This window comes from Cebus imitator, unplaced genomic scaffold, assembly GCF_001604975.1.
Source record: "Cebus imitator isolate Cc_AM_T3 unplaced genomic scaffold, Cebus_imitator-1.0 Scaffold228, whole genome shotgun sequence".
NCBI classification, from domain to species: Eukaryota; Metazoa; Chordata; class Mammalia; order Primates; family Cebidae; genus Cebus; species Cebus imitator.
Window position 1 is genome coordinate 3863359 of NW_016107543.1, and position 23141 is coordinate 3886499.

The 23141-nt window shown below is 39.1% G+C and overlaps 3 protein-coding genes and 1 long non-coding RNA gene across 4 annotated transcripts; 1 reads left to right on the plus strand and 3 right to left on the minus strand.

Annotated features, from left to right (window-relative positions):
• Positions 1–378: 378 nt before the first annotated feature.
• Positions 379–5893, plus strand: LOC119466783. The gene is made up of 3 exons (XR_005195262.1): positions 379–483; positions 4050–4115; positions 5609–5893. It is a non-coding gene; the product is annotated as an uncharacterized LOC119466783 (long non-coding RNA).
• KRT40 (keratin 40) lies at positions 1429–7603 on the minus strand. Its single transcript, XM_017497170.2, has 7 exons — positions 7116–7603; positions 6334–6416; positions 5588–5744; positions 4596–4757; positions 4391–4516; positions 2498–2718; positions 1429–1992 (listed from the first exon to the last, which is right to left on the minus strand). The coding sequence occupies exons 1-7, from the start codon at positions 7560–7562 to the stop codon at positions 1893–1895; spliced, it is 1296 nt and encodes a 431-aa protein (XP_017352659.1). The 5' UTR covers positions 7563–7603; the 3' UTR covers positions 1429–1892.
• Positions 7604–16767: 9164 nt separating this feature from the next.
• On the minus strand, positions 16768–17518 carry LOC108281571 (keratin-associated protein 3-3). Its single transcript, XM_017497197.2, has one exon. The coding sequence runs from the start codon at positions 17433–17435 to the stop codon at positions 17136–17138; it is 300 nt and encodes a 99-aa protein (XP_017352686.1). The 5' UTR covers positions 17436–17518; the 3' UTR covers positions 16768–17135.
• A 4233-nt stretch (positions 17519–21751) lies between these two features.
• On the minus strand, positions 21752–22469 carry LOC108281543 (keratin-associated protein 3-3-like). Its single transcript, XM_037727323.1, has one exon. It carries the CDS (start codon positions 22428–22430, stop codon positions 22119–22121), a length of 312 nt encoding a protein of 103 aa, XP_037583251.1. The 5' UTR covers positions 22431–22469; the 3' UTR covers positions 21752–22118.
• Between the last annotated feature and the right edge of the window lie 672 nt (positions 22470–23141).

Consider the following 23141-nt stretch of genomic DNA (forward strand, 5'->3'; position numbering starts at 1 on the left):
TTGATGTTGGAATTTGTTGATTGCCTTTTCTCATGTAAGTTGAGATTTTATGAAGAGCAATTTTTGATCGAAACCTGGACGTTGGGATATTATGTTATAAAATTCAGGTTATTATTTAATCTTCTGTTCTAGCTGGTCTCCTCTGACACTGTTTTGGTAGGGGAAGGGGATGCTGCTTCATTCCTAACAGGTGGCAGTGGAAATACAGGTTCTCTCCACTTTGCCTCTGGGGACACCCAAGGGGAGAGCTCCTCATCACTGCTGGGAGGGGGGATTTTAGACTCCTTCCCTGGCCTCTGCAGATACCACCCTGGCCAGGAGGGGCAGAAATATTTTGATATTGCTTCTATGCAGATTCCACTGACACTGCATGGGGAGTGGCCTTGGTACTGCTGGGGGAGGGAAAAAGTCCTGGCTGTCCAGCAGGCCTCCTGTGACACTAGCCCTAGAGAAAAGAGAAGAGCCTCACTGCAGCCTGCAGAGGTAAGTCTAGGCTGCCTGTGTGGTCTCCACTGACACTGTGATGGTGGTGGTGGTGGGAGGGGGGTGCTTCCACATCTCATAGCAGGAATGAAAGTCCTGGATCTCTCACTTAGCTTCCCTGACTCCACCCCAGTGGGGAAGTTTGAGTGCCTCGTGATAGCCTGGGAAGGGCAGAAGTCTGGACTCGCTACCTGGCCTTTCCTGGTGTGGGTAGGGGTGGGCAAAAATGACATTTTCTGTGGTGTTTGGCTGAGTTGAGTGGTTATTGTCTAAAGGTTTTCTGTCTTTCCAGGCTGCCTCTTTTCTGGTTCTTTAGCTAAGCAGAGCAAGCTTTTCTTGTTTGTTTACTTGTTTTGTCTGCACCTGTTGGTGTTTCTGGTTATTGGTTTCTCCAGCTCCCACTTTGGGATATATGGGAGAAAAAGATAATCCAGGGAGCCCACCACAGTGTCACTCCTGGGGTCTCAACATCTTTAGGTGGTTTGGCTTCTTCTTCTACCTTTCAGAGTCTTCTTATGTCTATTTGATATGTAGTTTCCAGCATTTTTAGGTAGACTTAGAGGGAGGAATATGGAAATATACCCCCACTTCATCATTCTGGAAGTTCTCTACTTTGTTTTTTAAATGCATGAGAATAATTATTCTTATAACCTAAATATCCAATAACAGACCAATGCACCTTATGGTATATTATGCAACCAGTAAAATGATGGCCACAATACAATATTACATTTTTATTAAAATTAAAAATGTTCAGATGACATAAATGAAAGAAAGATTACACAACTGCGTGCATATGTAAGTATGATTATAGCTATGTGAAAAAACGAAAATATTGACAATGGCTCTTTGGAAGATGAAATCATAAGTGACCTTTTCCCTTTTAATGAGCCAAAATTTTAAAAAAGAGAATCTAGTACTTTTATAATCAAAAAACAAATTTTATCACATTTTATTCCTAAATTTTCTCTCAGAAAGATACATACAACTATCTTCTAAGATATATGACATTTTGCATGGGTTCATTAATTTATTTGTATCTGAGGGGTTAAAAAATGTTTTCAGCCTTGGTTTATGTACATTGAAACTATGGTTATGGGTTTAGATGATTCCTTTTCCATAAAATGAATATCCCATCAACAGCAATCAGCCACAGAGCTATACTTACCATGCTACAGGAATAAAACACTTTTTATCTGGAGATTTGCAAGAATGCTTTATGGGCTCCCAGCATACCACACATAAGCCAGGAGGAGAGGAAATGGTATAGCAGAGGATGCCTGGAGGGCAATTCCAGGATATGAAAGCCCCCTGGACTTGTGCTTCCAGTTCGGGCGTCCCTGCTTGAAGCCCCATCTCCTTTCTAGGACGCTGCTGGCTTTGGTTCCTCCACCTGTTGTCCTTCACATTCACAAACAGCAGTTTTCAACTGTGCAGATTACATAGGCTGAGCATGGCTCGCAAGCATTGCTCGGTGTGCATGTGGTCGAACATGTGTTACAGGAAAGCCTGGGGGGAAATTGATTTTAAACTAAGCTTAACAAGGGAATCTTGAGAAAATGGCAACTCAGAAAAACCTTGTCAAAATTTGCCCTATAAATGACGTTCTGAAAAAACTCTGCACAATAGCATCGACAGAAGCCTATTTCTTCTTCGCACCCAGAATTGCCACTTCATGTTCACTGCAGCAGTGGCAGTGAATAGTCTTTTATCTTTTTTCTTGATTTTGCAAATGTTATCTTAGGGCTATTCCTGATTTTCTGTCAGTGGAAAACAGGAACAAAGGGAGGTGCCAGCATGACATGTTACGCTAATAATTAATCTGCCTTTAGAATATTTTAAAAATATTTCTCGTGTCATGCACTTAGCCTCAGCTACTTTTCAGCACTCTTTTAAGAAGATCCCTGAACACATTAGGGAGGTTTGAACTGGGCCAGATGTTGGGGAAACAGGATTCTCTTACATCAGCATCTCTGAGACTCTGGGGGGTTTAATGAGTAACTGTGGAACTTGCCTGCTGTCCTCACTGTCCAGCAGGCCCCGGTACGTGTTGATTTCACCTTCCAGCCGGGCCTTCACGTCCAGCAGCACTTGGTACTCCTGGTTCTGTCTCTCCAGGTCACAGCGGATCTCAGCCAGCTGGTTCTCCACGTTATCGATCAGGCACTGAATCTGGTCCAGCTGGGAGCTGTACTGGGCCTCAGTTTCTGCCATGGTACATTCCAGAGATTCTGTCTGCAGGAGGAAACGTTGTCCAAAGGACCATGAAGTGCAGTCTCTGGGGCCAGAGTCTTCTGCCTCCCAGATTCAAGCGATTCTCCTGCCTCAGCCTCCCAAGTAGCTGGGACTACAGGTGCCTGCCACCACGCCCAGCTAATTTTTTTTGTATTTTAGGGGGTTTCACCATGTTGCCCAGGCTGGTCTCGAACTCCTGAGCTCAGGCAATCCACCTGCCTCGGCCTCCCAAACTGCTAGGATTACAGGTGTGAGCCACCGTGCCCAGCCACCAGACTTTCAAATCCTTGCTCTACCTTTTCTAGCTATGTGACTAATGGAAAATTATTTACCTTCTACGAGCCTCAGTTTTATTCTCTATATTGGGGAATGCAAAGTATTTGTCTCATTATGGGGTTGTGAAGATTAAGAGTTAGCATGTGTGAAGCACTTAGGACAGTGCCAACCGTACTACCACTGTTCTACATGTCAGCTCTTACTACCACCACTATGACTACAGCAATCCATGACATATTTGTAAAGCTTAAGGACTATCAACAGCATTTTAAAGGAAACATTGAGTTTGCGCTCTTGGCAGGGACGGGTAGAATAGCGCTGTTAAGAGAAGAGGCTCTCGGTACCAGAGGCTGGGAAGGGTATATGTGGGGTAAGGGGATGAAGAGAGGTTGGTTAATGGGTACAAACACAGAGTTAGATAGAAGGAATACGTTTTCATGTTGGACAGCAGAGAAGGGTGACTACAGCTAACAACAATACACTGGGTATTGTTAGAAGACTCGAAATGTTCCCAACAACACATAGAATTAATAAATACTGAAGGTGATGGATGCCCTAAATATCTTGATTGATCATTACACATTCTGTGCATCCAACAAAATATTACATGTACTCCATAAATATTTATGAATATTATATATCAATAAAAAATAAACATAAAGAGAGAGAGAGAGAAGAGACTCTGGGATTCGTCTGGCTGAACTCAGCTTCCATGTTTACCTCTTAGAATTGCATCCTTTGCAAGTGACTTAATCTGAGTCTCAGTTTTCCTTATCTGTGTTATGGGATAAAGGTATCTCTCCCATAAAGTTATTGTGAGGCTTAAATGAGCATGGTGCCTCTCACAGGATGAATGCTCAGCTGTCATTCTTCTGGGTACGCTCTGCAGGACCTAATGAAATGCACACAGTGGTGCTTGACCAGAACTGGTGAATGTAATCTTGAACGCATGGTGTTCTTGTTGCTTGAGTGGAGTGGGTGGCAGTGAAGTGTCAGGTTGAAGTAGATCCTGGGAAACAGTAGGATGAAACGTTTGAAATGATTCTTTGTTTTAGATATGACAGTGAGCCTGGAAAACTGGCCTGAATCAAATGAGAATTTAAACCTGCTGGAATGCTTAAGTGACCTCAGCCTGGAGGTCTCTCTCTCGCTCTGCTTCTCCCTCCCTGTCTCTGGAAGCTGCTGAAGCATCAGACTTAAGCCCAGGAGTGAAGGCCAGGCATCTTAGAGAGCAATACAAACTGTCGACCTGCCACTTCTGCTTCTATTAATAGCTGGGTAAATGGTAGTACTTGGGAAAGGCAAGGACATGTGATCCCTGGATATGGAAGAGGGCTTAACATCTCAGGGCCTGACTTATCAGTGACACAACAGACACTGCCTTTGCCTCACGCACCAGACTTTGCTGTGCTTGGAGCTCAATTTCCAGAGCATTGGCTGTGCGTTTCAGTTCCAAGATCTCCATCTGGCAGCCCTGCAGCTGCTCCGTGCTGGACAGTTGCTGCTGATTCAGCTCTTCTGTCTGAAACACAGGTACTATTAGAGAATTCAAAAAAGGCAGAAGTCTGTTAGCCTGCTATTTTTTTGATCTGGGTGCTGACCTGAACAGCGAACCATTCTTCCGCTTCTCTGCGATTGTTGGCGAGCACCGTTTCATACTGACAGCGCATCTCATCCAGGACTCTGTTGAGGTCAAGGGTTGGGGCAGTATCTAGCTCCACACTGAGGCGGTCGCCAAGCTGTCCACGAAGCAAGTTGACTTCCTGAAAGTGGAATGTCGTAAAGAATGTCACAGAATGGTGAAGAAAAAATTCATTTGACATCCGATGGTGTTCTACTTCTGTTTTTTGGAGTAGTGGGTGAAAGTGTGAGATTTTGATTCAGATTGCCTGGGCTGAATTTCTTTTCACCACTTACAAGGGTCTCAGTTTCTTCATCTGTAAAATGGGCATAATAATTGGACATTTCTCCCGAAGGTTATTGTGAGATCTAGAAGAGTTAATCTACATATAATTAACTTATGAAAGTCCTGGCACATAGTAAGTTCTCGATAAATGTTAGCTATGATTGCCATCAACAAATGTTCAAAGAGCGAATGTAATTTGTTACATCATTCAGCTTTTCATTTTCTAGCTTTATTAATATATCAATTGCTTTATATTTTATGATTTTTAAAAGTTTATAAATGTGGAATATTTAAAAACACCGGTCCAGATAGTGTATGAGTCTTTATCCCTTTTCGAAATGGCCTTCACAGTGTGTTTCTCAACCTTATTTTTATACCCTGTGGATTGGAGTTAGGGGTGGCATAAAGCGCCAAGAAAAGCCATTTGTGGAGTTATTCACCTTCTCCACAAAGGCAAGGGCAGGAGAAGAGTTTGATTTCTTCCTCTGGCGCTGGCCAGGGGCTATTTCACATCTTAACTCAGAGACACACTGGAATGATCAGGCTGAACAGTAATAATGCCTCCGGTAATTTGAGTCCAGCTTAAGCAACATCTGCCCTAGTTCAATTCACAAACATCAACAGATCATCTGTTAGTGTAACTATGTCACCCTTGGAGTCCTTCAACGGAGTTGCCACTTTCCTTACCTCTTCATGGGTTTTCTTAAGGCAAAGGAGATCTTCCTTCAGAGACTCCACATGGGCCTCCAGGTTGGATTTGCACAAGGTCAGCTCACCCAGGATCCCACGCAGGCCGCTGATGTCAGCCTCCAACAGCTGGCGAAGGGACAGTTCACTGTCGTACCTTTCACAGCACAAGAGAAATCCAGAGCTTACTCTGTTGAATGCTGTGCAAAGTGAGGGGATACATGGAGAATCGACATATGGACTTCAGGAAGCCACATGCAGAATTTCTCTTAATTCCTGAGAAATGATAAATTCAAGCTTTTAAGACATTCTTAACTTTAAGATATTATATAGAGAATATTTGTGTGTGTGTGTGTGAGAGAGAGAGAGAAAGAGAGAAGGGTGGGGAGAGAGAGAGCGAGCGAGCCATAAATTGTTTTCAAAATAAAATTAAGCCTGGGCACAGTGGCTCATGCCTGTAATCCCAGCACTTTGGGAGGCCAAGGCGGGTGGATCACCTGAGGTCAGGAGTTTGAGACCATCTGGCCAGCATGGGGAAACCTCTTCTCTACTAAAAATACAAAAATTAGCTGGGCATGGAAGCACATGCCTGCCTGTAATCTCAGCTACCTGGGAGGCTGAGGCAGGAGACTCGCTTGAACCCCGGAGGCGGAGGTTGCAGTGAGCCAAGATAGTGCCACTGCACTCCAGCCTGGGCAACAAAAGTGAAGCTCCATCTAAACATAAATAAATTAAATTAAACTTACTTTGACTTAAAATCCTCAGTGGCCAGTTTGCAGTTGTCAAGCTGTACAGCAAGTCTAGAATTCTCTGCCTTCGTGCATAAGATCTGGGAAGAAAGTCCTTATTTAATAAATTATTCTTTGAGAGAAACCTGAATAAACTTCTATCCAACAGCTATGCCATTAGTTATCTTTTGAAAGTCTTTATAAGAAAGTATAAAATCGCCTTCAGCCTGCTTTCCTTGTTAAACGTGTCACTTCATGAAGAAAACAAGCAGTGCCAATTTAGAAACAAAATAGAGAAATAAAAAGGTTTTCTTTTCTTCATAACATAAGACATTTTGCACAATTCCTAGGCAGTTGAACGCTATTAACGTTTTCCTCCATCAGTAGTTTGTATTATGACTATATCCTCTCCCATAATAATGGAAATTCATCAGGGAGAGAAGAAAATGGCTAGGTGGTTAAAAAGATGGCATTTCACGATCTGTGCTCAGATAATATAAATGTTCAGTGTCACATACAAAAGCGATTTTGGATGTCATACAGTCTTTATGCATTCTATAGATGATGAAGGAAAAGTCTACAGACAAGTTACTTTGTTATAGTTACTCAGTAATCAGAGGTAGCTCTGGGGCTGGGGCTGAGGTTTCCTGACTTCTAGTCCAGTGCTCTTCCCTATGTACCATTAACTCTTAGAACTCTCCTTTCTCTTGGTTTCCTTCCGTAAAACAGCCCCTTTTAGTAGAAAGATAAAGCAAACCATAGATCGGGAAGCTGGAGCACTAGGGCAACAGGACATGCACCTTTTGTTGGAGATCTTCAATGGTGTTGAAGTAACACTGATAATCGGGGCACACCAGTGGGATATCCTGTTCACATTGCTCTTGGATCCTGGATTCCAGCTCTGCATTGGTCTCCTCCAGGCTGCGCACCTTCTCCAGATAGTTGGCGAGTCTGTCATTCAGGAACTGCATCGTCTCCTTCTCATTGCTAGTGAACACTCCATCCTCACACCAGGCACAGTTCCCCACCAAGCAGGGACCATTACAACTCCCAGTAAAGTAGCATGGCAGGAGGCAACCGGTCAGCCCGAGAGACCTGGATAGGAAGCTAGGGGTCTGACATCGGGATGCACCACAGGAACCAGGGAGACAAGCTGTCTCCATGGAACAGCTTGAGGCAGGTGCACAACAGGAAGCCCTGGTACAGGACTCAGGAGAGCAGGGCATGGAGGAGCAGTCAGAAGACATCCTTCTAGAGGCAAAGACAGAGACTGGCTGCAAAACACCAGTTGCCTTGACTCCAAAACGCTCCTTCCCTCCTGAGAGTTTTATATAGCCCCCCCCCCAAAATGGGTGTTTACAGACTACACCGGATGTTTTCTTATCATTGATGGTGCCAGTTTTTATACAAACGTCTCATTAGAGTTGTTTATTTACTGAAGAAGAGTTGCATGCCTCATAAAAGAGGGATAACTTTAGGTTACCAAAGCAGGGCTCACACCATTTCCATGTGCAAGACGAAACACTTATTTCAGAAAATCGTCATAGGAAGCATCGTCCTTTTGACAGAATAAGAAAAGAAAGAGAACATTTGGCCAATCAATAATTATAGATACAACTCATTACAAATCAGGAAATTAATATTCCCACAGATTTTGATTCTGTGCATTGATTGCTTGTGTCTTCTTTAAAATTAGTCTTACAGCTCATAAAAGGATATTCATTTGTTTGTGCCACCACTATAAAAATGGTCAGCGTGGTTAGCAATCTTCCAGTGCTTTTTGTGATCTTAGAGCATGTGCTGACAGGACTGGAGGAGTGAGGTATATCCTGGGTTTAAAGAGAGAGAGAGAGAGAGAGAGAGAGAGAGTGTGTGTGTGTGTGTATACAAACCATGTCTACCTGAATACAAATGGAAAAGTCTCTTTATACAACTGATAGGAATAACTTGTTTCCTGTAAGTTAAAATATAAATTGGTTAGAGCTGGAATTACGATCTTTGACTTCCTGAAACTTGCCTTCTCCACATTTCTTATTTTTAGGTAAGTTATGCTATTTTACCTGTATTCCTAATAAGAGTGAAATATAAAATTCTAAGTTATAAACTTTTAGTCCCTTGGGAATTCCTCAGTGATTATACTTCAGAAAAGAGGCGAGGAACCCACAGGAGTCTTTGCTTCTGAGACGTATAAAAATACTGGAACTTGGGAAATAAAATTCTATTCAGGTTCCAAATGAGTAATTCCACTGGATGGAATCTCTGATGCCAAATCTGACAGATAGGAACTTGAGATGTGTGACTTTTTTGAATTATCTCTTGAATTTCACCTCTGTTATGAAGTATAATCTATTCCACTTTGCTTGGCTTTAGTCGTGACATGTATTTCATTTTCAAAGGTGCACAGAGAAAATTGCCTCTAGAATTTTTAAGAACATTATAGGAAAAAAACATATTAATCTGAAAAAGTTAAAAAATTTATGATTCAGAATAAACTTATTTCTTCTTCTAATCTTGAGTGCTGCTTCCTAGGTAGCTGATAACAGAAACCAAACCAAACCGAACCAGAAGAACATATGTAAGTGAGTTAAAATAGTCTCTTAGGAATTATTACTCCCTGAGCAGAGTTGAGTTTGAATTTAGTGATTCTCTTTACACATCAACACTTATGCGAAAAGTTTTTAGAGTGCTTCATGGTATGTTGATGCTGCTTTGCAACAAACATGAGTTCAAGGATTCAAAAACACTTTTGAAAAATCACAACTCTCTGAAAGAAAATTATCTTTTCATAGTAACTTAATGAGTCAAAAGAAAAATATCTTTGAAGAAAACCAATGTTTTGGTTGTCCATCACAGATTCCAGTTAGCTAAAATGCAGTAATGTAACTGCAGGTAAAATGGAAAATATTTCCTTTTGTCTTGCACTAATTCTAATTGTAAAGTGTTGGTTACTGGTTATTGTCCTGCAGGGTAGGACTATTTATGTTAGTCTTGATGAATTAGATAATGTTGTATAATGATCTATAGCTGTAGTCTCCATTGTATAATATGGAAATTGCCCAGAATTCATTTCTGTGATGCCCTCCTTAGGGAAAAGAAGTCAGGCTGGCAGGACCACAGGAAAGCAAAAATAAACAAACAAACAAAAACAAAAAAATAAAGCAGATAAGCTATAAGACTCACCTATCTTCTTCATGGTCCAGGACACATAGCCCATAGCCCTCCTGCACAAATAACTCACAATCCTCCTTCACCCAGCTATCACCAGACTTTCAGCTGATAGAAAAATGCAAGTTAACTCACTGCAGCCTTAGTGTTATCAGTACTGCACAAAGCCTCTTCAGCACACAGCACAAGCACCATCCTGCAAAATCTCCAGCACGCCTTCGTCTCCTTAAAGACAGCTCCTTCTCTGCTGTGCTGCCTGTTGCTCCCTTGCAACCTATTTTCACACCTTGTCTAATAAACTTGCCCTTCATGACCTACAATTATCTTGATAAATTCTTCTTACCCCCATGCCACCATCCCCAGATAGTCGCTAATCACCCATGACAATTTCTATAGCACATTATCATCAGTTGAAAGAAACATTGGGAATAGAGAAAAAGCAATAGACATCATGAAAGGCCATGATTTAAAAAAATAAAAGAATAACAAAGTAGTTTATTTCATATAATAATATGCTCTTATCTTACAACATCCACCTAGCATCATTTTCTTAAAATACAGACCTGTTTTCTTCACTTTCCACTTATGGAGTGCAGACTTACTGCTTTGGCAAATATGACCTTCCTAACCTGGTGCCAATTTACCTTTCTAGGCTCCCTTCCTGGTGTTCTCTCTCACAAATCCCAAGCTCCAGTCATCCTTCAAGCTTTGTAGGTACTGTTTTCTTGGTCAAATCCTCTTCTGCCATTCCTTTCCTGGATGAACTCGCATGTCAAGACTCAGCTGAAAGGTCATTCAACTACCTCATGTTGAGATGGGCTCCTCCCAGAGCACTTTGCACGCATCTCCACTGTAGCAGTTGTCTTGTTGCTTTTAACATTTGTGCGTCAGGTTATAAGCGTTTACATGAGGCTTTAAGAACTTTGACTCAGGGCCAGGGCTAGTATCTACGTGCAGCAACATGCTTGATTTTTACTGTTTTGGACAACAACCTAAATAACTTTAACAGTGCCTGGGAATGTTCAAGGCCCGGCTCGGGTTCAGGCTGCAGGGGAAACACGCAGCTGGCTGGGCCACAAGGGTGGTCAAGGCACTCTGTGTTTCCCAAGGCAAAGAACGAAGTGGGGATGAACTGGGGGACCCTGCAATATGATCAATCATATTGAATGACTTGGTCACTTTACATTATCATTTATCTAAGTTGCTTTATTCAATTAGTTGATAGAATTAGCAAACTGATTTTCTCTTCACATCTATGTTCATGAGAAATATTGCCTGCAATTTTCTGTTCTTGTAATGGCCTTGTTAGGTTTTGGTATCAAGGTTATATACTGAGTTCATGATATGGTTTGGCTCTGTGTGCCCACCCAGATCTCACCTCAAATTGTAATCCCCAAATCCCCATGTGTTGGGATAGGGACCTGGTGGGAGATGATTGGATCCTGGGGGCAGTTTCCCCTATGCTGTTCTTGTGATAATGAGTTATCAGGAGATCTAATGGTTTTGCAAGTGTTTGAAAGTTCCTCCTTCAAACGCTCTCTCTCATCTGCCCCCATGTTAGACATGCCTGCTTCCCCTTCCACCATTATTGTAAGTTTCCTGAGGCCTCCCAAGCCATGTGGAACTGTGACTTAATGACACCTCCTTCCTTTATAAATTATCCAGTATAAATTATCAGGTATCTCTTTATAACAGTGTGAGAATGAAGTAATACATTTCATAAATTAAATTGGGAAATGTTTCATCTTTATTTCATGAGATTCTATAAGATTAGTGTTATTTCTTCCTTAAATGTTTGATGGAGTTCAGTGAAGCCATCTCTTCCGGGAGTCACCCATGTGAAAAAGTTGTGTTTTTTTTTTTAACTAAAAAAAAAAAAAAAAAGTCTGGGCATGGTGGCTCAAGCCGGTAATCCCAGGACTTTGGGAGGCCGAGGTAGGCAGGTCATTTAAGGGCAGGAGGTTGAGACCAGCCTGGCTAATATGGTGAAACCCTGTCTCTACTAAAAATACAAAAATTAGCTGGGCATAGTGGCAAACACCTGTAGTCCTAGTTATTCCAGAGGCTGAGGCATGAGAATTGCTGGAACCTGGGAGGCAGAGGTTGCAGTAAGCTGAGATCACATCATTGCATTCCAGCTTGGGTGAGAGACAGATTTCATTTAAAAAAAAAAATATATATATATATATATATACACATGCATGTATATATAATTATCAAATTGCTTACCTCTACATATAGGAAGCCCCACAATGCTATTCAGTTGTTCTATTTCATTTTGTGTGAAAGTTGCATTTTTTCAAGGAGTTTGTTCACTTCACCTAAGTTGCAAAAATACTGAAATACAGTTGTTCATAATAATCCTATTATGCTTTTTAGTCTCTGTAGTGTCTACATAAGACACTATTTAATCCCAGATATTGGTAATTTGTGTTTTATCTCATACTTCCCCCATCAATCTGGCTAGATGTTCATCAGATTAATACTAATGTGTTGCATATTTCAAAGCTGCTAAAAGAGTAGATTTTTGATGTTCTAACCATAAAACAATGGTAAGGTGGTTAGGTGATGGATATGGTAATTAGCTTGATTTACTCTTATCACAGTGTATACATAAATCAAAACATTACATTGTACCCCACAAATATACATATACACAATTATTATTTGCTAAATAAAAAATAACTAAATAGAAGTTCTTTATGAATCCTTTCAAAGAATCAAATTTTAGCTTCATTAATTTCCTCAGTTGTTTTCTATTTCATTGATTCCTGATATTATGTTATTACCGATTTCTTACTACTTACTTTAAATTTTAATTGTTCTTTTTCTATTTAGTTAAAATGAAAACTTAAATGATTGATGAAGATGTAAACAAAGGTGATAAAGATGAAAATCTTATTTTCTAATATAATCATTTGCTGTATGTTTTTTACTAATCCAATGCTATATGTATCCCATAAATTGTTTAGATCTTGTGTTTCCATTAACATTTAGCTCATAATATTTGTTAAGTTTTATTGCTATGTATTATTTGATCCATAGGTTATTAGAACTGTGTTTGTTTAATATTCAAATATTTGGTGATTTTTCTAAGTATCTTATTGATTTCTCATTTAATTCCATTGTGATCAACATATTTTGTTATATTTTGGAATCTATGGAGAATAATTTAATGGCCATGAATATAATCTATTTTGGTGAGAGTTCCTTGTGCCTTTGAAAAGAATGTATATTCTGCAATTATAAGGGGTAACGTTCTATGAATGCAACTGGGAAAATCGTTTGATACTGTTATTCAAATCTTGTTTATCCCTGGTAATTTTCTTACCTATTTGTTCTCTCAGCCCCTGACATGGGCTATTAAAATTACCAAATGTCATTTTGGATTTATCTACTTCTCTCTTGATTTCTGTGCTTTTTTGCTTTATTTATCTTGAAACTATGTTACTGGGTTATATTCTTATTAATTGTAGGACTCCCTAATGAATTTCCCCTTTTTTCATTATGAAATATAGCCTTAAAAATCTTCTAATATTTTAATGACCAAACTTCTGTCTTATCATTACTATTTGCATGGTATATCTTTTTTTCAGACTATAGCATTCAGTTTTCTTCTGATTTTATATTTAAAGTGAATCTCTTTTAAATAGCATAGAGTTAGGTCTTCTTTTGAAATCCAATCTGACATCCTCTGACTTTTTACTGGAGTACTTACTTTATATTTAATGTAATTACTGATAATGTTGGTTTAAAGTCTACCATCTTGCTATTTGTTTTCTATTTCCACGTGTTTTTGGTTTCTTTCTCTTTTGTTTCTCATCTTCTTTTGTTTCTAGTCGAACATTCTACTTTATTTTCTATACTAGCTTTATAAGTCTGTATCTTTTAATGGTTCTTCCAAAGGGTGGGGGAGTTCTCCCAGGATTAGGATATGCATCTTTATATTGTTACAGTCCACTTGGAATTAATATTGTAGAACTTTGTGTAAAGTATGAGAACTTTACCACAGTAGAGTTCTTTTTGCCCCTTTCTATTCTTTGTGCTATTACTGTCAAATTGCTTACCTCTGTATATAGAAACCCCACAATGCCATTTTTTTTGCTTTAAATAATTGCCTTTTAGAATATTGAGAAAAGGAAAAAGAGAAAGTATCATATTTTACCCATGTATTTACCATTTTCAGTGTTTTTCTCCTTCCTGAAGTCCAAAACTTCATTTTGTATAATTACTCTTAAAATTTTTTTTATTGTGGCAAAATGCAAGTAACATAAAATTTACTATTTTAACTATTTTTAAGTGTACAGTTCAGTTGTATTAAGCACATTTAAATGTTGTGTGGCCACCACCACCGTCCTTCTCCATAACTTTTTTCATCTTTTAAAACTGAAACTCTGTGTGTCCTTTAAACAACTGCCCATTAAACCCGCCCTCATGTCCTGGCAACTGCTGTTCTACTTTTCATCGCTATGATTTTTTTTTTTAATACTACTTTTAACTACCTCATGTAAGTGAAAGCATGTAAATGAATAAACTCTTTTTGTGACTGGCTTACTTCACTTAGAACAAAGTCCTCAAATTTAATTCATGTTGTGGCATGTGCCAGAATGTCCTTCCTTTTTAGGGCTGAATAATATTCCATTGTATGGAGGTACCACATTTTGATTAACCATCCATCTATCAATGGACACTTGGGTTCTTTTAATATTTTTGCTATTGAGATAATTGCTGCTATGAACACAAGTATACAAACGTCTTTTAGAGACTCTGCTTTCAATTCTTTTGGGTATATACCCAGAAATGGAAGTGCAGGATCATAAAGTAATTCTACATTTAATTATTTAAGGAACTGCTATATTGTTTGTCACAGTCACTGTATAATTTTGCCTTTCTACCAGCAATACTTGAGGAAGTCAGCCATTCTCTTTTTCTTTGCTTCCCTCTACTTGATTTGTTTTTCTTAAATTTTTAAAAGATATCCTACTGATCTTTGTTATTCAGCAGTTTGACTATGTCTAGGTGGTGTGTGTGTGTGTGTGTGTGTGTGTGTGTGTGTACGTGTATTGTAATTATCCTGCTAATAAATTTTATTTATTTATTTATTTATTTAGACAGAGTCTCGCTCTGTCACCCAGGCTGGAGTGCAGTCGTGGGATCTCAGCCCCGCAACCTCTGCCTCTTGGGTTCAAGTGATTCTCCTGCTTCAGCCTCTTGAGTAGCTGGGATTACAGGTGTCTACCACCATGCCCAGCTAATTTTTGTATTTTTAGTACAGATAGGTTTCACTATGTTGGCCAAGCTGGCCTCGAACTCCTGACCTCAAATGACCTGCCCCTTGGCCTCCCAAAGTGCTGGGATTATAGGTGGGAACCATCACGCCTGACCTTTTTTTGTTTTTTATATTTATTTATTTATTTATTTTATGGTAGGCTCCTAATGGGTGGGAGATGGTATATCATTGTAGTTTCCATTTGCACTTTGCTAATGATTAGTGACTCAATGCTGAGTATCTTTGCCTGTGGTTATTGGCTATTTGGATATCTTTTTTGAAGAAATATCTATTCATGTTCTCTGTCTATTTTTGAACTGGTTTATTTGTTTTTTTTGTTGTTGAGGTAAAATTACTCTTAAACCAAAAGGACTTCCTTAGTGTTTCTTATAGCTTAGATCTTTATGCACTTAAAAAAAAAAGTCAGCTTTATTCGTCTAGAATGTTTTTATTTTTCTTTAATTTCGAAGGTTGTTTTTGCAGACTGTAGTGTTCACATTTTTTTTCCTTCAGGACTTTATAAATGAGGTTTGATTTTCCTCTGACATCCATTTTATGTGAAGAGAAGTCAGACATTCCCTTTTTCTTTGCTGCCTTCTATTTGATTTGTTTGTTTTTCTTAAAATTTTAAAAGATATCCTACTGATCTTTGTTATTAGTCAGTTTGACTATGATATGTCTAGGTGGGGTGTGTGTGTGTGTGTGTGTGTGTGTGTGTGTGTATGTGTAATTAGTAGCAATCATCCTGCTAAGAGTTTGTTGAGATTCTTGAATGGGTTAGTAAAATATGTCATCAAATTTGGAAACTTTTTGCCTTTTATTTCCTCCCAAATGTTTATTTCCTATTTTTTTTTTACTCCTCTCATTCTGATACTCCAATTTCATGTTTGTTTCACCACTTGATACTTTCCCACAGGCTTCTTAGATTCTTTAATTTTTTTTTTCCAATTCTTTTTTTCTACCCTGGTGAGGCAGGAACCTCAATGTCTGTTAATAGTGAATGACTTCTGGTATCTCCATTCCGCTTCTAATCACCCAGCAGCCACTCTTTGCTATGCCTGTTGGAATTTCCGCCAGCGTATATGCAACTGCGCTTTCTGCAAGTACTTGAGAACTTTTACACTGTCTTCTGCACATGCCTACATATTTCTTCTTCTTCTCCAGAATAGCTTTCCAAACTCCTCACTTAGACACAGCTACTCATGTCTCAAACTTGACATGTCTAGGGCAAGCAGAACAGAGTATTTCCATCTCGAATTCTCTCCTTCTTCTCTGCTCCTAGGCTCGATTGATGACATAACTCCACTGTCTAGTCTTTCTTTGACATTTTCTTTTCCTGCCTAGCCCTTTGATGACTAGCTGCAGCCAATTCCTCCTTGCCTATGTCTTTCCCACTTCACCCCCATGACAACCGTCTTCAGTGTTCTCAATTTCATGATTTCACAGAACTTTACTAATACTGCTGGTAGAACACATCATATTTTTCATTATAACATAGCAATAGGCATTGGATAAATAATTATTAACTGTAGGAAGAAACAAATGGATGCTGTGTTTGTATTTGCTTCACTTGCCAGATGGTTAGCTTATTTTTGGCATACAATAAAACACAGGACATGCAATAGATATTTAATAAATTTTAGTTGAATAAATACTTACATGATTATATTATAATTTCTTTATAAATAGATCGTGTCATCTGGATTCGTTTATATATTTTGTCATAGTTGGTGTTTGGGTAATGTTCAGTATTTCTCAACCTGCCTGAAACCATTTTTTGGGAGGACAAGTCAGGAAAACTCTACTTTCAAATATGCCGATGTACTAGGCCATCTTATATGTAAGGACGTTTAATTTTCTTAGAACGACAAGAACCGCAAAATTACGAAATTTTTGTCCATACTGCCACCATTTTCAGTTTCACATGCTTCCAGTTTTTCTTAAAATGCCGATGCTCAAAGTGAAGAAACATATTTAATGAAATAACAGAAATAAACAGAAGTAATTGTAGACATTTGTGCTATGCCAGAAATGTAACGTTTATTAGGATAATCATGAAGAACTTCCTTAATTTTCAGAAAGATATGACCCACGACTGGAAACAGAATTCCCGAAGCACCCACAGACAGAGACACTTTAATATGAAGGAATCGAACAGCTTCAGGAAGCTGTTGGCACCCACCTATTCAAACTGCAGTTGGCTATAGCTAAATGGTCACTGAAAATTTCTTGGTCTCTTTTTTTTTGCAGGGGGTGATTGTGATAGTACCATCCTTGTCCCAATTTCTTAAGCAGAGTAAATTAGTTGCAGGTACTAAGCTAGGTGAACTCTAAAGCTTCTAGGTTGACTTTTTCAATCTCAGGCACTGAGCAAAGTAGTCATCCATCAGCAGCAGCTTCTTGGGAGGCAGGGCTCACAGCTGGGCTGAGTGAAGGTGGTGAGGTTGAGGGTCTCCAGGTTTGGAGTTGGCTGGCAGGAGTTGAGCAGGAAGCAGGTGGGCACACAGGGCTGAGGAATGTGGCAGGGTGGGGGACAGTTGTCACAGCAGGTGGGCTCCAGTAACCAAACTGTGTGTGGGCAGGTGCTGGGCAGGCAGACTCCGCAGCGGCAGGATTTGTCGAAGGAGCAGATAGTGGTGGCCGGCCCGGTGGGGACACTGCAGCCGTAGGGGACACAGCAATCCATGGCGATGGGTGTCTTTGGTATTTATGGGTTTGGTTGAAAAGAAAGAAGAGGCTTCTGAGGTCTGAATGTCTCTTCTTTCTCTGGGGCTCTTATATACCCTCTCCACTGGGAGTTGGTCCAGTCAAGAGGCTTCTTTCCTGGTCCTTGTTTATGTTAGTGTACTCATTATTCTTTAATTTGTTTGACATTCAGACTCCGTAAAGAGTCCCCATTTTCCTAATTAACTTTTATTTGAGTTCATTGCTAAATCTGAACTGATTACTCTTGCTGTTTGTCACTGGAACACAAGCTTTATGAGGTATCACCAAAGCCGTCTGTTATTATATTTTCAACACCAGCCCTGCTGGGGAATACTGCATGACAGTGGGTCTGTGATATGTGGGTCTGCTCTCCAGTGCTGCTGGATTTTTAATCTTTCACTTTATTCCAATTTGTCTGATAAAGTATTCTTGTTTTAAAAAGTTGAGCTTAACTTTACTTTCTTTTATCTTTGAGGCCTTTGAAGATCCAAATTACATGAATGTGGAGAAATATGCTATTGAGAAATACGGAAAAACTTTAAAAAACACTTATTCTAGTTTTTACTATAAAATATTTTGTATACATTTATTATTATATTACTCAAATCATATAGGTTCTGAAACTTGCCTTTGTGTATATGTATATATATAATTATCTTATATTTTAAAGAATATTTGATAGTGTTACTTTCAATACTTTCTAGTATTTTTTAATTGCACTTCTAACTTACTTTAAAATTTTGTATTATTATTCATTGAGGTCATTTTCAACTTTTCTCTACAATAATTGTGGCAATAGAGAGCACCTCTGCATATAAATCTTTGTGTATATTTTTTATTATTTCAGAAACAGAATTAATTATTTGGTAGAATTATAGGGACAAATGTTAATTTTCAGTATTTTTAAGACCTTTCATATTATTTCCATACTGCTCTTCAGAATGGTTCTATTTACCTATTTTTTTTTCAAGTTATCTATTTCCACCAGGTGTGTTTGATTAAGAATTTGCATGGGGAGAAATGCCAGATATAGGTGATGGGGAGAAAGGCAGCAAATTGCATTGCTGTGTATGTACCTATGCAACAATCTTGCATGTTCTTCACATGTACTCCAAAACCTAAAATGCAATTTTATATATATACGTATATATATATATATGAATTCCCATTTCCTATATTTTTGATAGATATTTTATTTTAAAGGTGTTTTCCAATTTCATAGGTGAAAAACAAAATTTTGTGGTTGTTGTGTTTGTATTTCTTTTATACTCAGTTAGATTGAAACATTCTTTCGTGTGCATACTGGTCATTTATCTTCTATTGAGAGCTGGCTTGCTTTGTTTCCTTCACTGTTAATTGTGGGCAAGCTGAATGTTTAGCTTCTGTCTGTAAGGACTAAATAAAATAAGAATACAAAACTAAAATTCAATTAAAATTGTTACCAAAGGAAACTTACAACCCTGAGCTAGATTAATCTGTTGACATTTGATTTCATGCTCTCTCTCTCCCTTTCTCTCCCTCTCTCTTTCTTTTTTTACAAGGTGTTGCATTTTTTTCCTGAAATCAAATGTAGCTGTAGGAGGAAAGACCTGGATTCTAGTACTAGTATGCTATTTAGACTTCAGGCATAGTTCAGTGTTTAAGAGGGAGAACAAGGTGGGTTTGTGGCCAATATCATTTATACACCTCAAATCATTTCCCCTCAGCTTGGTCTCATGTGTCCTGCAAGCCATGGTTCTTCTCATGTTCTCCCCACCTCCTCCTTTAGGCACACCTGTAGACCTGGGCGCAGCAGTGTGCATGTTTGTATTGTTATATCCGAGCGAGTTTAAACAGAAGTGCGACGCTCTGAGTTTGTTGAGAGTCAACTTTTAATGGCCGGCATCCGAGAGTCAGCTAGAGCTCTAACGTCTCGGCCCAGAACAAAGGGCAGTCAACATTTTATATCAGTTCAGGGTCAGGGGACAGCAAGCGGATTATTACAGAAGCAGAAGGAGCAGGTTAGGGGAAGGCAGGAGGGTGCCTAACAACAAAATTCTATTTAAAGTTGTTTTTTACTCAGGATGTTGGGTAGGCACTTACACAGTTGCAGGTACAGGTTGTATGGGCCAGTGGGCCCTGTTTCTTAGAAAATTGGTTACAAAGATGCGAGGTGTCTCAGACCACAAGCTCTCGAACAGAATGCCCTGCATAGCTCAGGATGGGCAAAATGGAATTGGCAGGATTGTTCAAAATGTATTTATCACAGTCAAGCTAGGGTATTTCAGTATGTTTTGGGAATGGGGATATATAGTCAAGAGGACCATGTGAGGAGTTGGAACAGCCATTGACTATTCCCAGTGCTGCTGGTTATCTTGCTTGTTTTTCTCTGCAAAATCAGGTTAATAACATGTATATTCCTCCACTAAGAAAATTATTTTGAGGCTCACATGTAATGAAAAGGGTGAAAGTTCATGAACAACCCTGTAGTGCTATGCAAAAATCAATTATTATCATTATTGAAGTAAATTACAGATCAAATTCAAGGCAAGGTAAAGATAAACGTCAAAAGAAGAGAAGAAAAAGAGATGAAGGGAAGTAAGAGAGCAACCTTATAGGAAAGAGCAAACACATATATTAAAAGTTTATACAAATAAATAAATAATCACATCCATTAGAGAAAGTGGTTGGCATATAAACTAACTTAAAAATCTGAAAAGGTTTCTATAGCTTTGCTTGAAAGAGAGAATTCATGATATCTACTGGTTCATGAACTTTCCCCAGGTTTATCTTTGTATGAATACCTGCCAAAGTGTGCACCATTTTACTTAGGACTGATTAGTATTTCACTTGTTATTTTAAAAATAATTCAACAGACATTTTCTGAGCAGTTACTATGTGCCAGTCACTGTGACAGGTGTTGGATATATAGCAATAAACAAAATAGACATCATCCTTGACCTCATGAAGTTTATAGTCTGGTGGAAGAATTTTTCATACACATAATATATTATTATAAATTGCAGCTGTTATACATTAAAATAGGAAGGACAAAGACTGGGTTCTAAGGGAAAAAGACAAAAAATAAAAGAAAAAAATTATTTTGAGGGAAACATTACAAAGGAAACATGGCTTGCAGACCCTCAGGATTAGAATTCATGGCAGAAAGCTATCAGCTTCTAACCCGGGATACAACAATACTTTGAGTTCCCCATAAAAGCTTACAGAAATTGTTACTGTTTACTCAGCACATTATGTTTCTCTAATCATAAATAAGACAAGGTTACAAATTAGCAACAGTTGTAATGTAACAAGTTTATTATAACAAGCTCATCTCTTTTATTGTCGAGACTTTCAGTACTTTATTAAAATGTATTTTCTCTGCAGTGGTCTAGGAGACCTGGGAATTACTCTCCCTTGTTTATAAGGGATGATACTGAGTCATAGAGAGGTGAGATGATTTGCCTCAGATGGTTTGGGAGCCGATGTGTTAAAAACTAAATATAGGACCTATTGGCATTGAGCTACCTTTTATGTGGTTAAAAATGGAAGTTTAAACTATGTGTCAGAAATACTAAGCATTTTATTTTTAAAAACAAAGGATTTTTTTTTTGTTAAACTAATGTAGGAAAAACATGGTGATCCTTGATGATATGGTAGATTTTTGGAGTGCTAAAAATCTACACACGGACACACACACACAGACACACACACTCACACACACACCCCCCCAAGAAGTTTTCCAGTTTTAACTACATCTTTCTATAGTCAATAGAGAGATCTGGGACAGTGAAGACCTAAGTCAAAGATTAATAATGAAAAGAGACAATTTGAAGTGCAACACGATTATAACAATCTCTTGCTTCAAATCTTCCATTGCTTCAAAGTTTCAGTCCAAACCCCTTTGCTTTGGGGAATCCCTAGTGTCCAGGTCTTAGTATTTCTGTCTTCTCTGCCTCACCCTCTTCAGTGCATTGTTCATTCAGTCATTCCCAACTACCTCCTGTGGCTTAAAAACACCCACCTCTCAGCTGCCTCCGTGATTTATGAAGCTGCTGTTCTGTATGGAACAACAGTTCCCTTCTAATGCTGAGTGACTCTGCAGTGACTGGGAGGTGAGCAGCATGTCAGGCTAGCATGCAGGAAGAATAACTACCTTCTAATGCTGAGTGATTCTGCAGTGACTGGGAGGTGAGCAGCATGTCAGGCTAGCATACAGGAAGAATAACTAAAACCTAGATTTGGTGACTAGTTTCAGAGGTGAGGAGCAGTTATGGAAGAAATATACCCCAAACTAACATAAACAAAGGACACATCTTGCCAGAGAAATAAAGTTTATTTGAAAACCTGCCAAGAAATTCTTTTGCTTCTATGAAAATACCCAATACAAGAAATAAGAGCCAGAAGAAATATGACCAAGAACATGTATTCTGAGGTCTTAAAGACTGAAACGGTATTTTGCTAATAAAACACATTCACCTGCCTACACGAACCAAATGGTCATTCAGCTAAATAACCATAAAAATTATTGGGTTATTTTCCCTCCATTAAAACCAAAGGTAAGTTCTTCCTATCTAGGCCATCTGGTCTACTTAAACATCTGGTAAACTACTGAGGCAAGTGAATACGGAAGAGACAGCTTCTGGGTTCTTCATTCTCGGGCACTGAGCAAAGTAGCCATCCATCAGCAGCAGCTTCTTGGGAGGCAGGGCTCACAGCTGGGCTGAGTGAAGGTGGTGAGGTTGAGGGTCTCCAGGTTTGGAGTTGGCTGGCAGGAGTTGAGCAGGAAGCAGGTGGGCACACAGGGCTGGGGAATGTGGCAGGGTGGGGGACAGCTGTCACAGCAGGTGGGCTCCAGTAACCAAACTGTGTGTGGGCAGGTGCTGGGCAGGCAGACTCCGCAGCGGCAAGATTTGTCGAAGGAGCAGATAGTGGTGGCCGGCCCGGTGGGGACACTGCAGCCGTAGGGGACACAGCAATCCATGGCGATGGGCATCTAGTTGGCTTTCAGCTTCTTAGACAGATGAGGTTTCTGATGTACAAATGAATCCTCTCTTGTTGGGGCTTTTATATATCCTCTCCACTGGGCGTTGGTCCAACTGGAAAGCTTCCTGTTTTGTTTACGGCACCCTTTTCCACTAAGATTCTCTAATCAGTTTGGCATTTACATGTATGTCCATTAAGAGTTCCCGCTCTTATTAAGTTAATCATAGTTTTGACTCATTGGCTTGTCATTTTTGTCACAAGATCATCACATTTTGTCTCCACAGGTTTCTGGCATGCCAAACCTTACGTGACTTTTGAGGTTATCAATCCAAGTGATAATTCAGCTGTAATTTTGGAGGCTAAACTCTTCTTGTTTTTCCCTCTTACTTTAAAATACTGTGAATAACATAATGTGATTTCTAATTACTAATTTCAGAATGAGCAACGCAAATGATTAATGGGACTATTTTCAACTCAATAAAGTCAACAAGAATATGACTGTTTACAGATAAATGTTTCCTATGACTACAGGCATCTCTGAAATGTTTACATTATTTGTTAATATGGTAATTTAGGTTCTGCTGAGCAAGCAAAGTAACAGAATGGTACAGGACGTAACCCCTTTTTATTATTTTTAATAAATTCGTAGTGAATTTCTCAAGGTTGTATTATTCTATGGATTGTTTTCTCTAAGAGTCTCTATTCTCAAAGTTATGCCTAT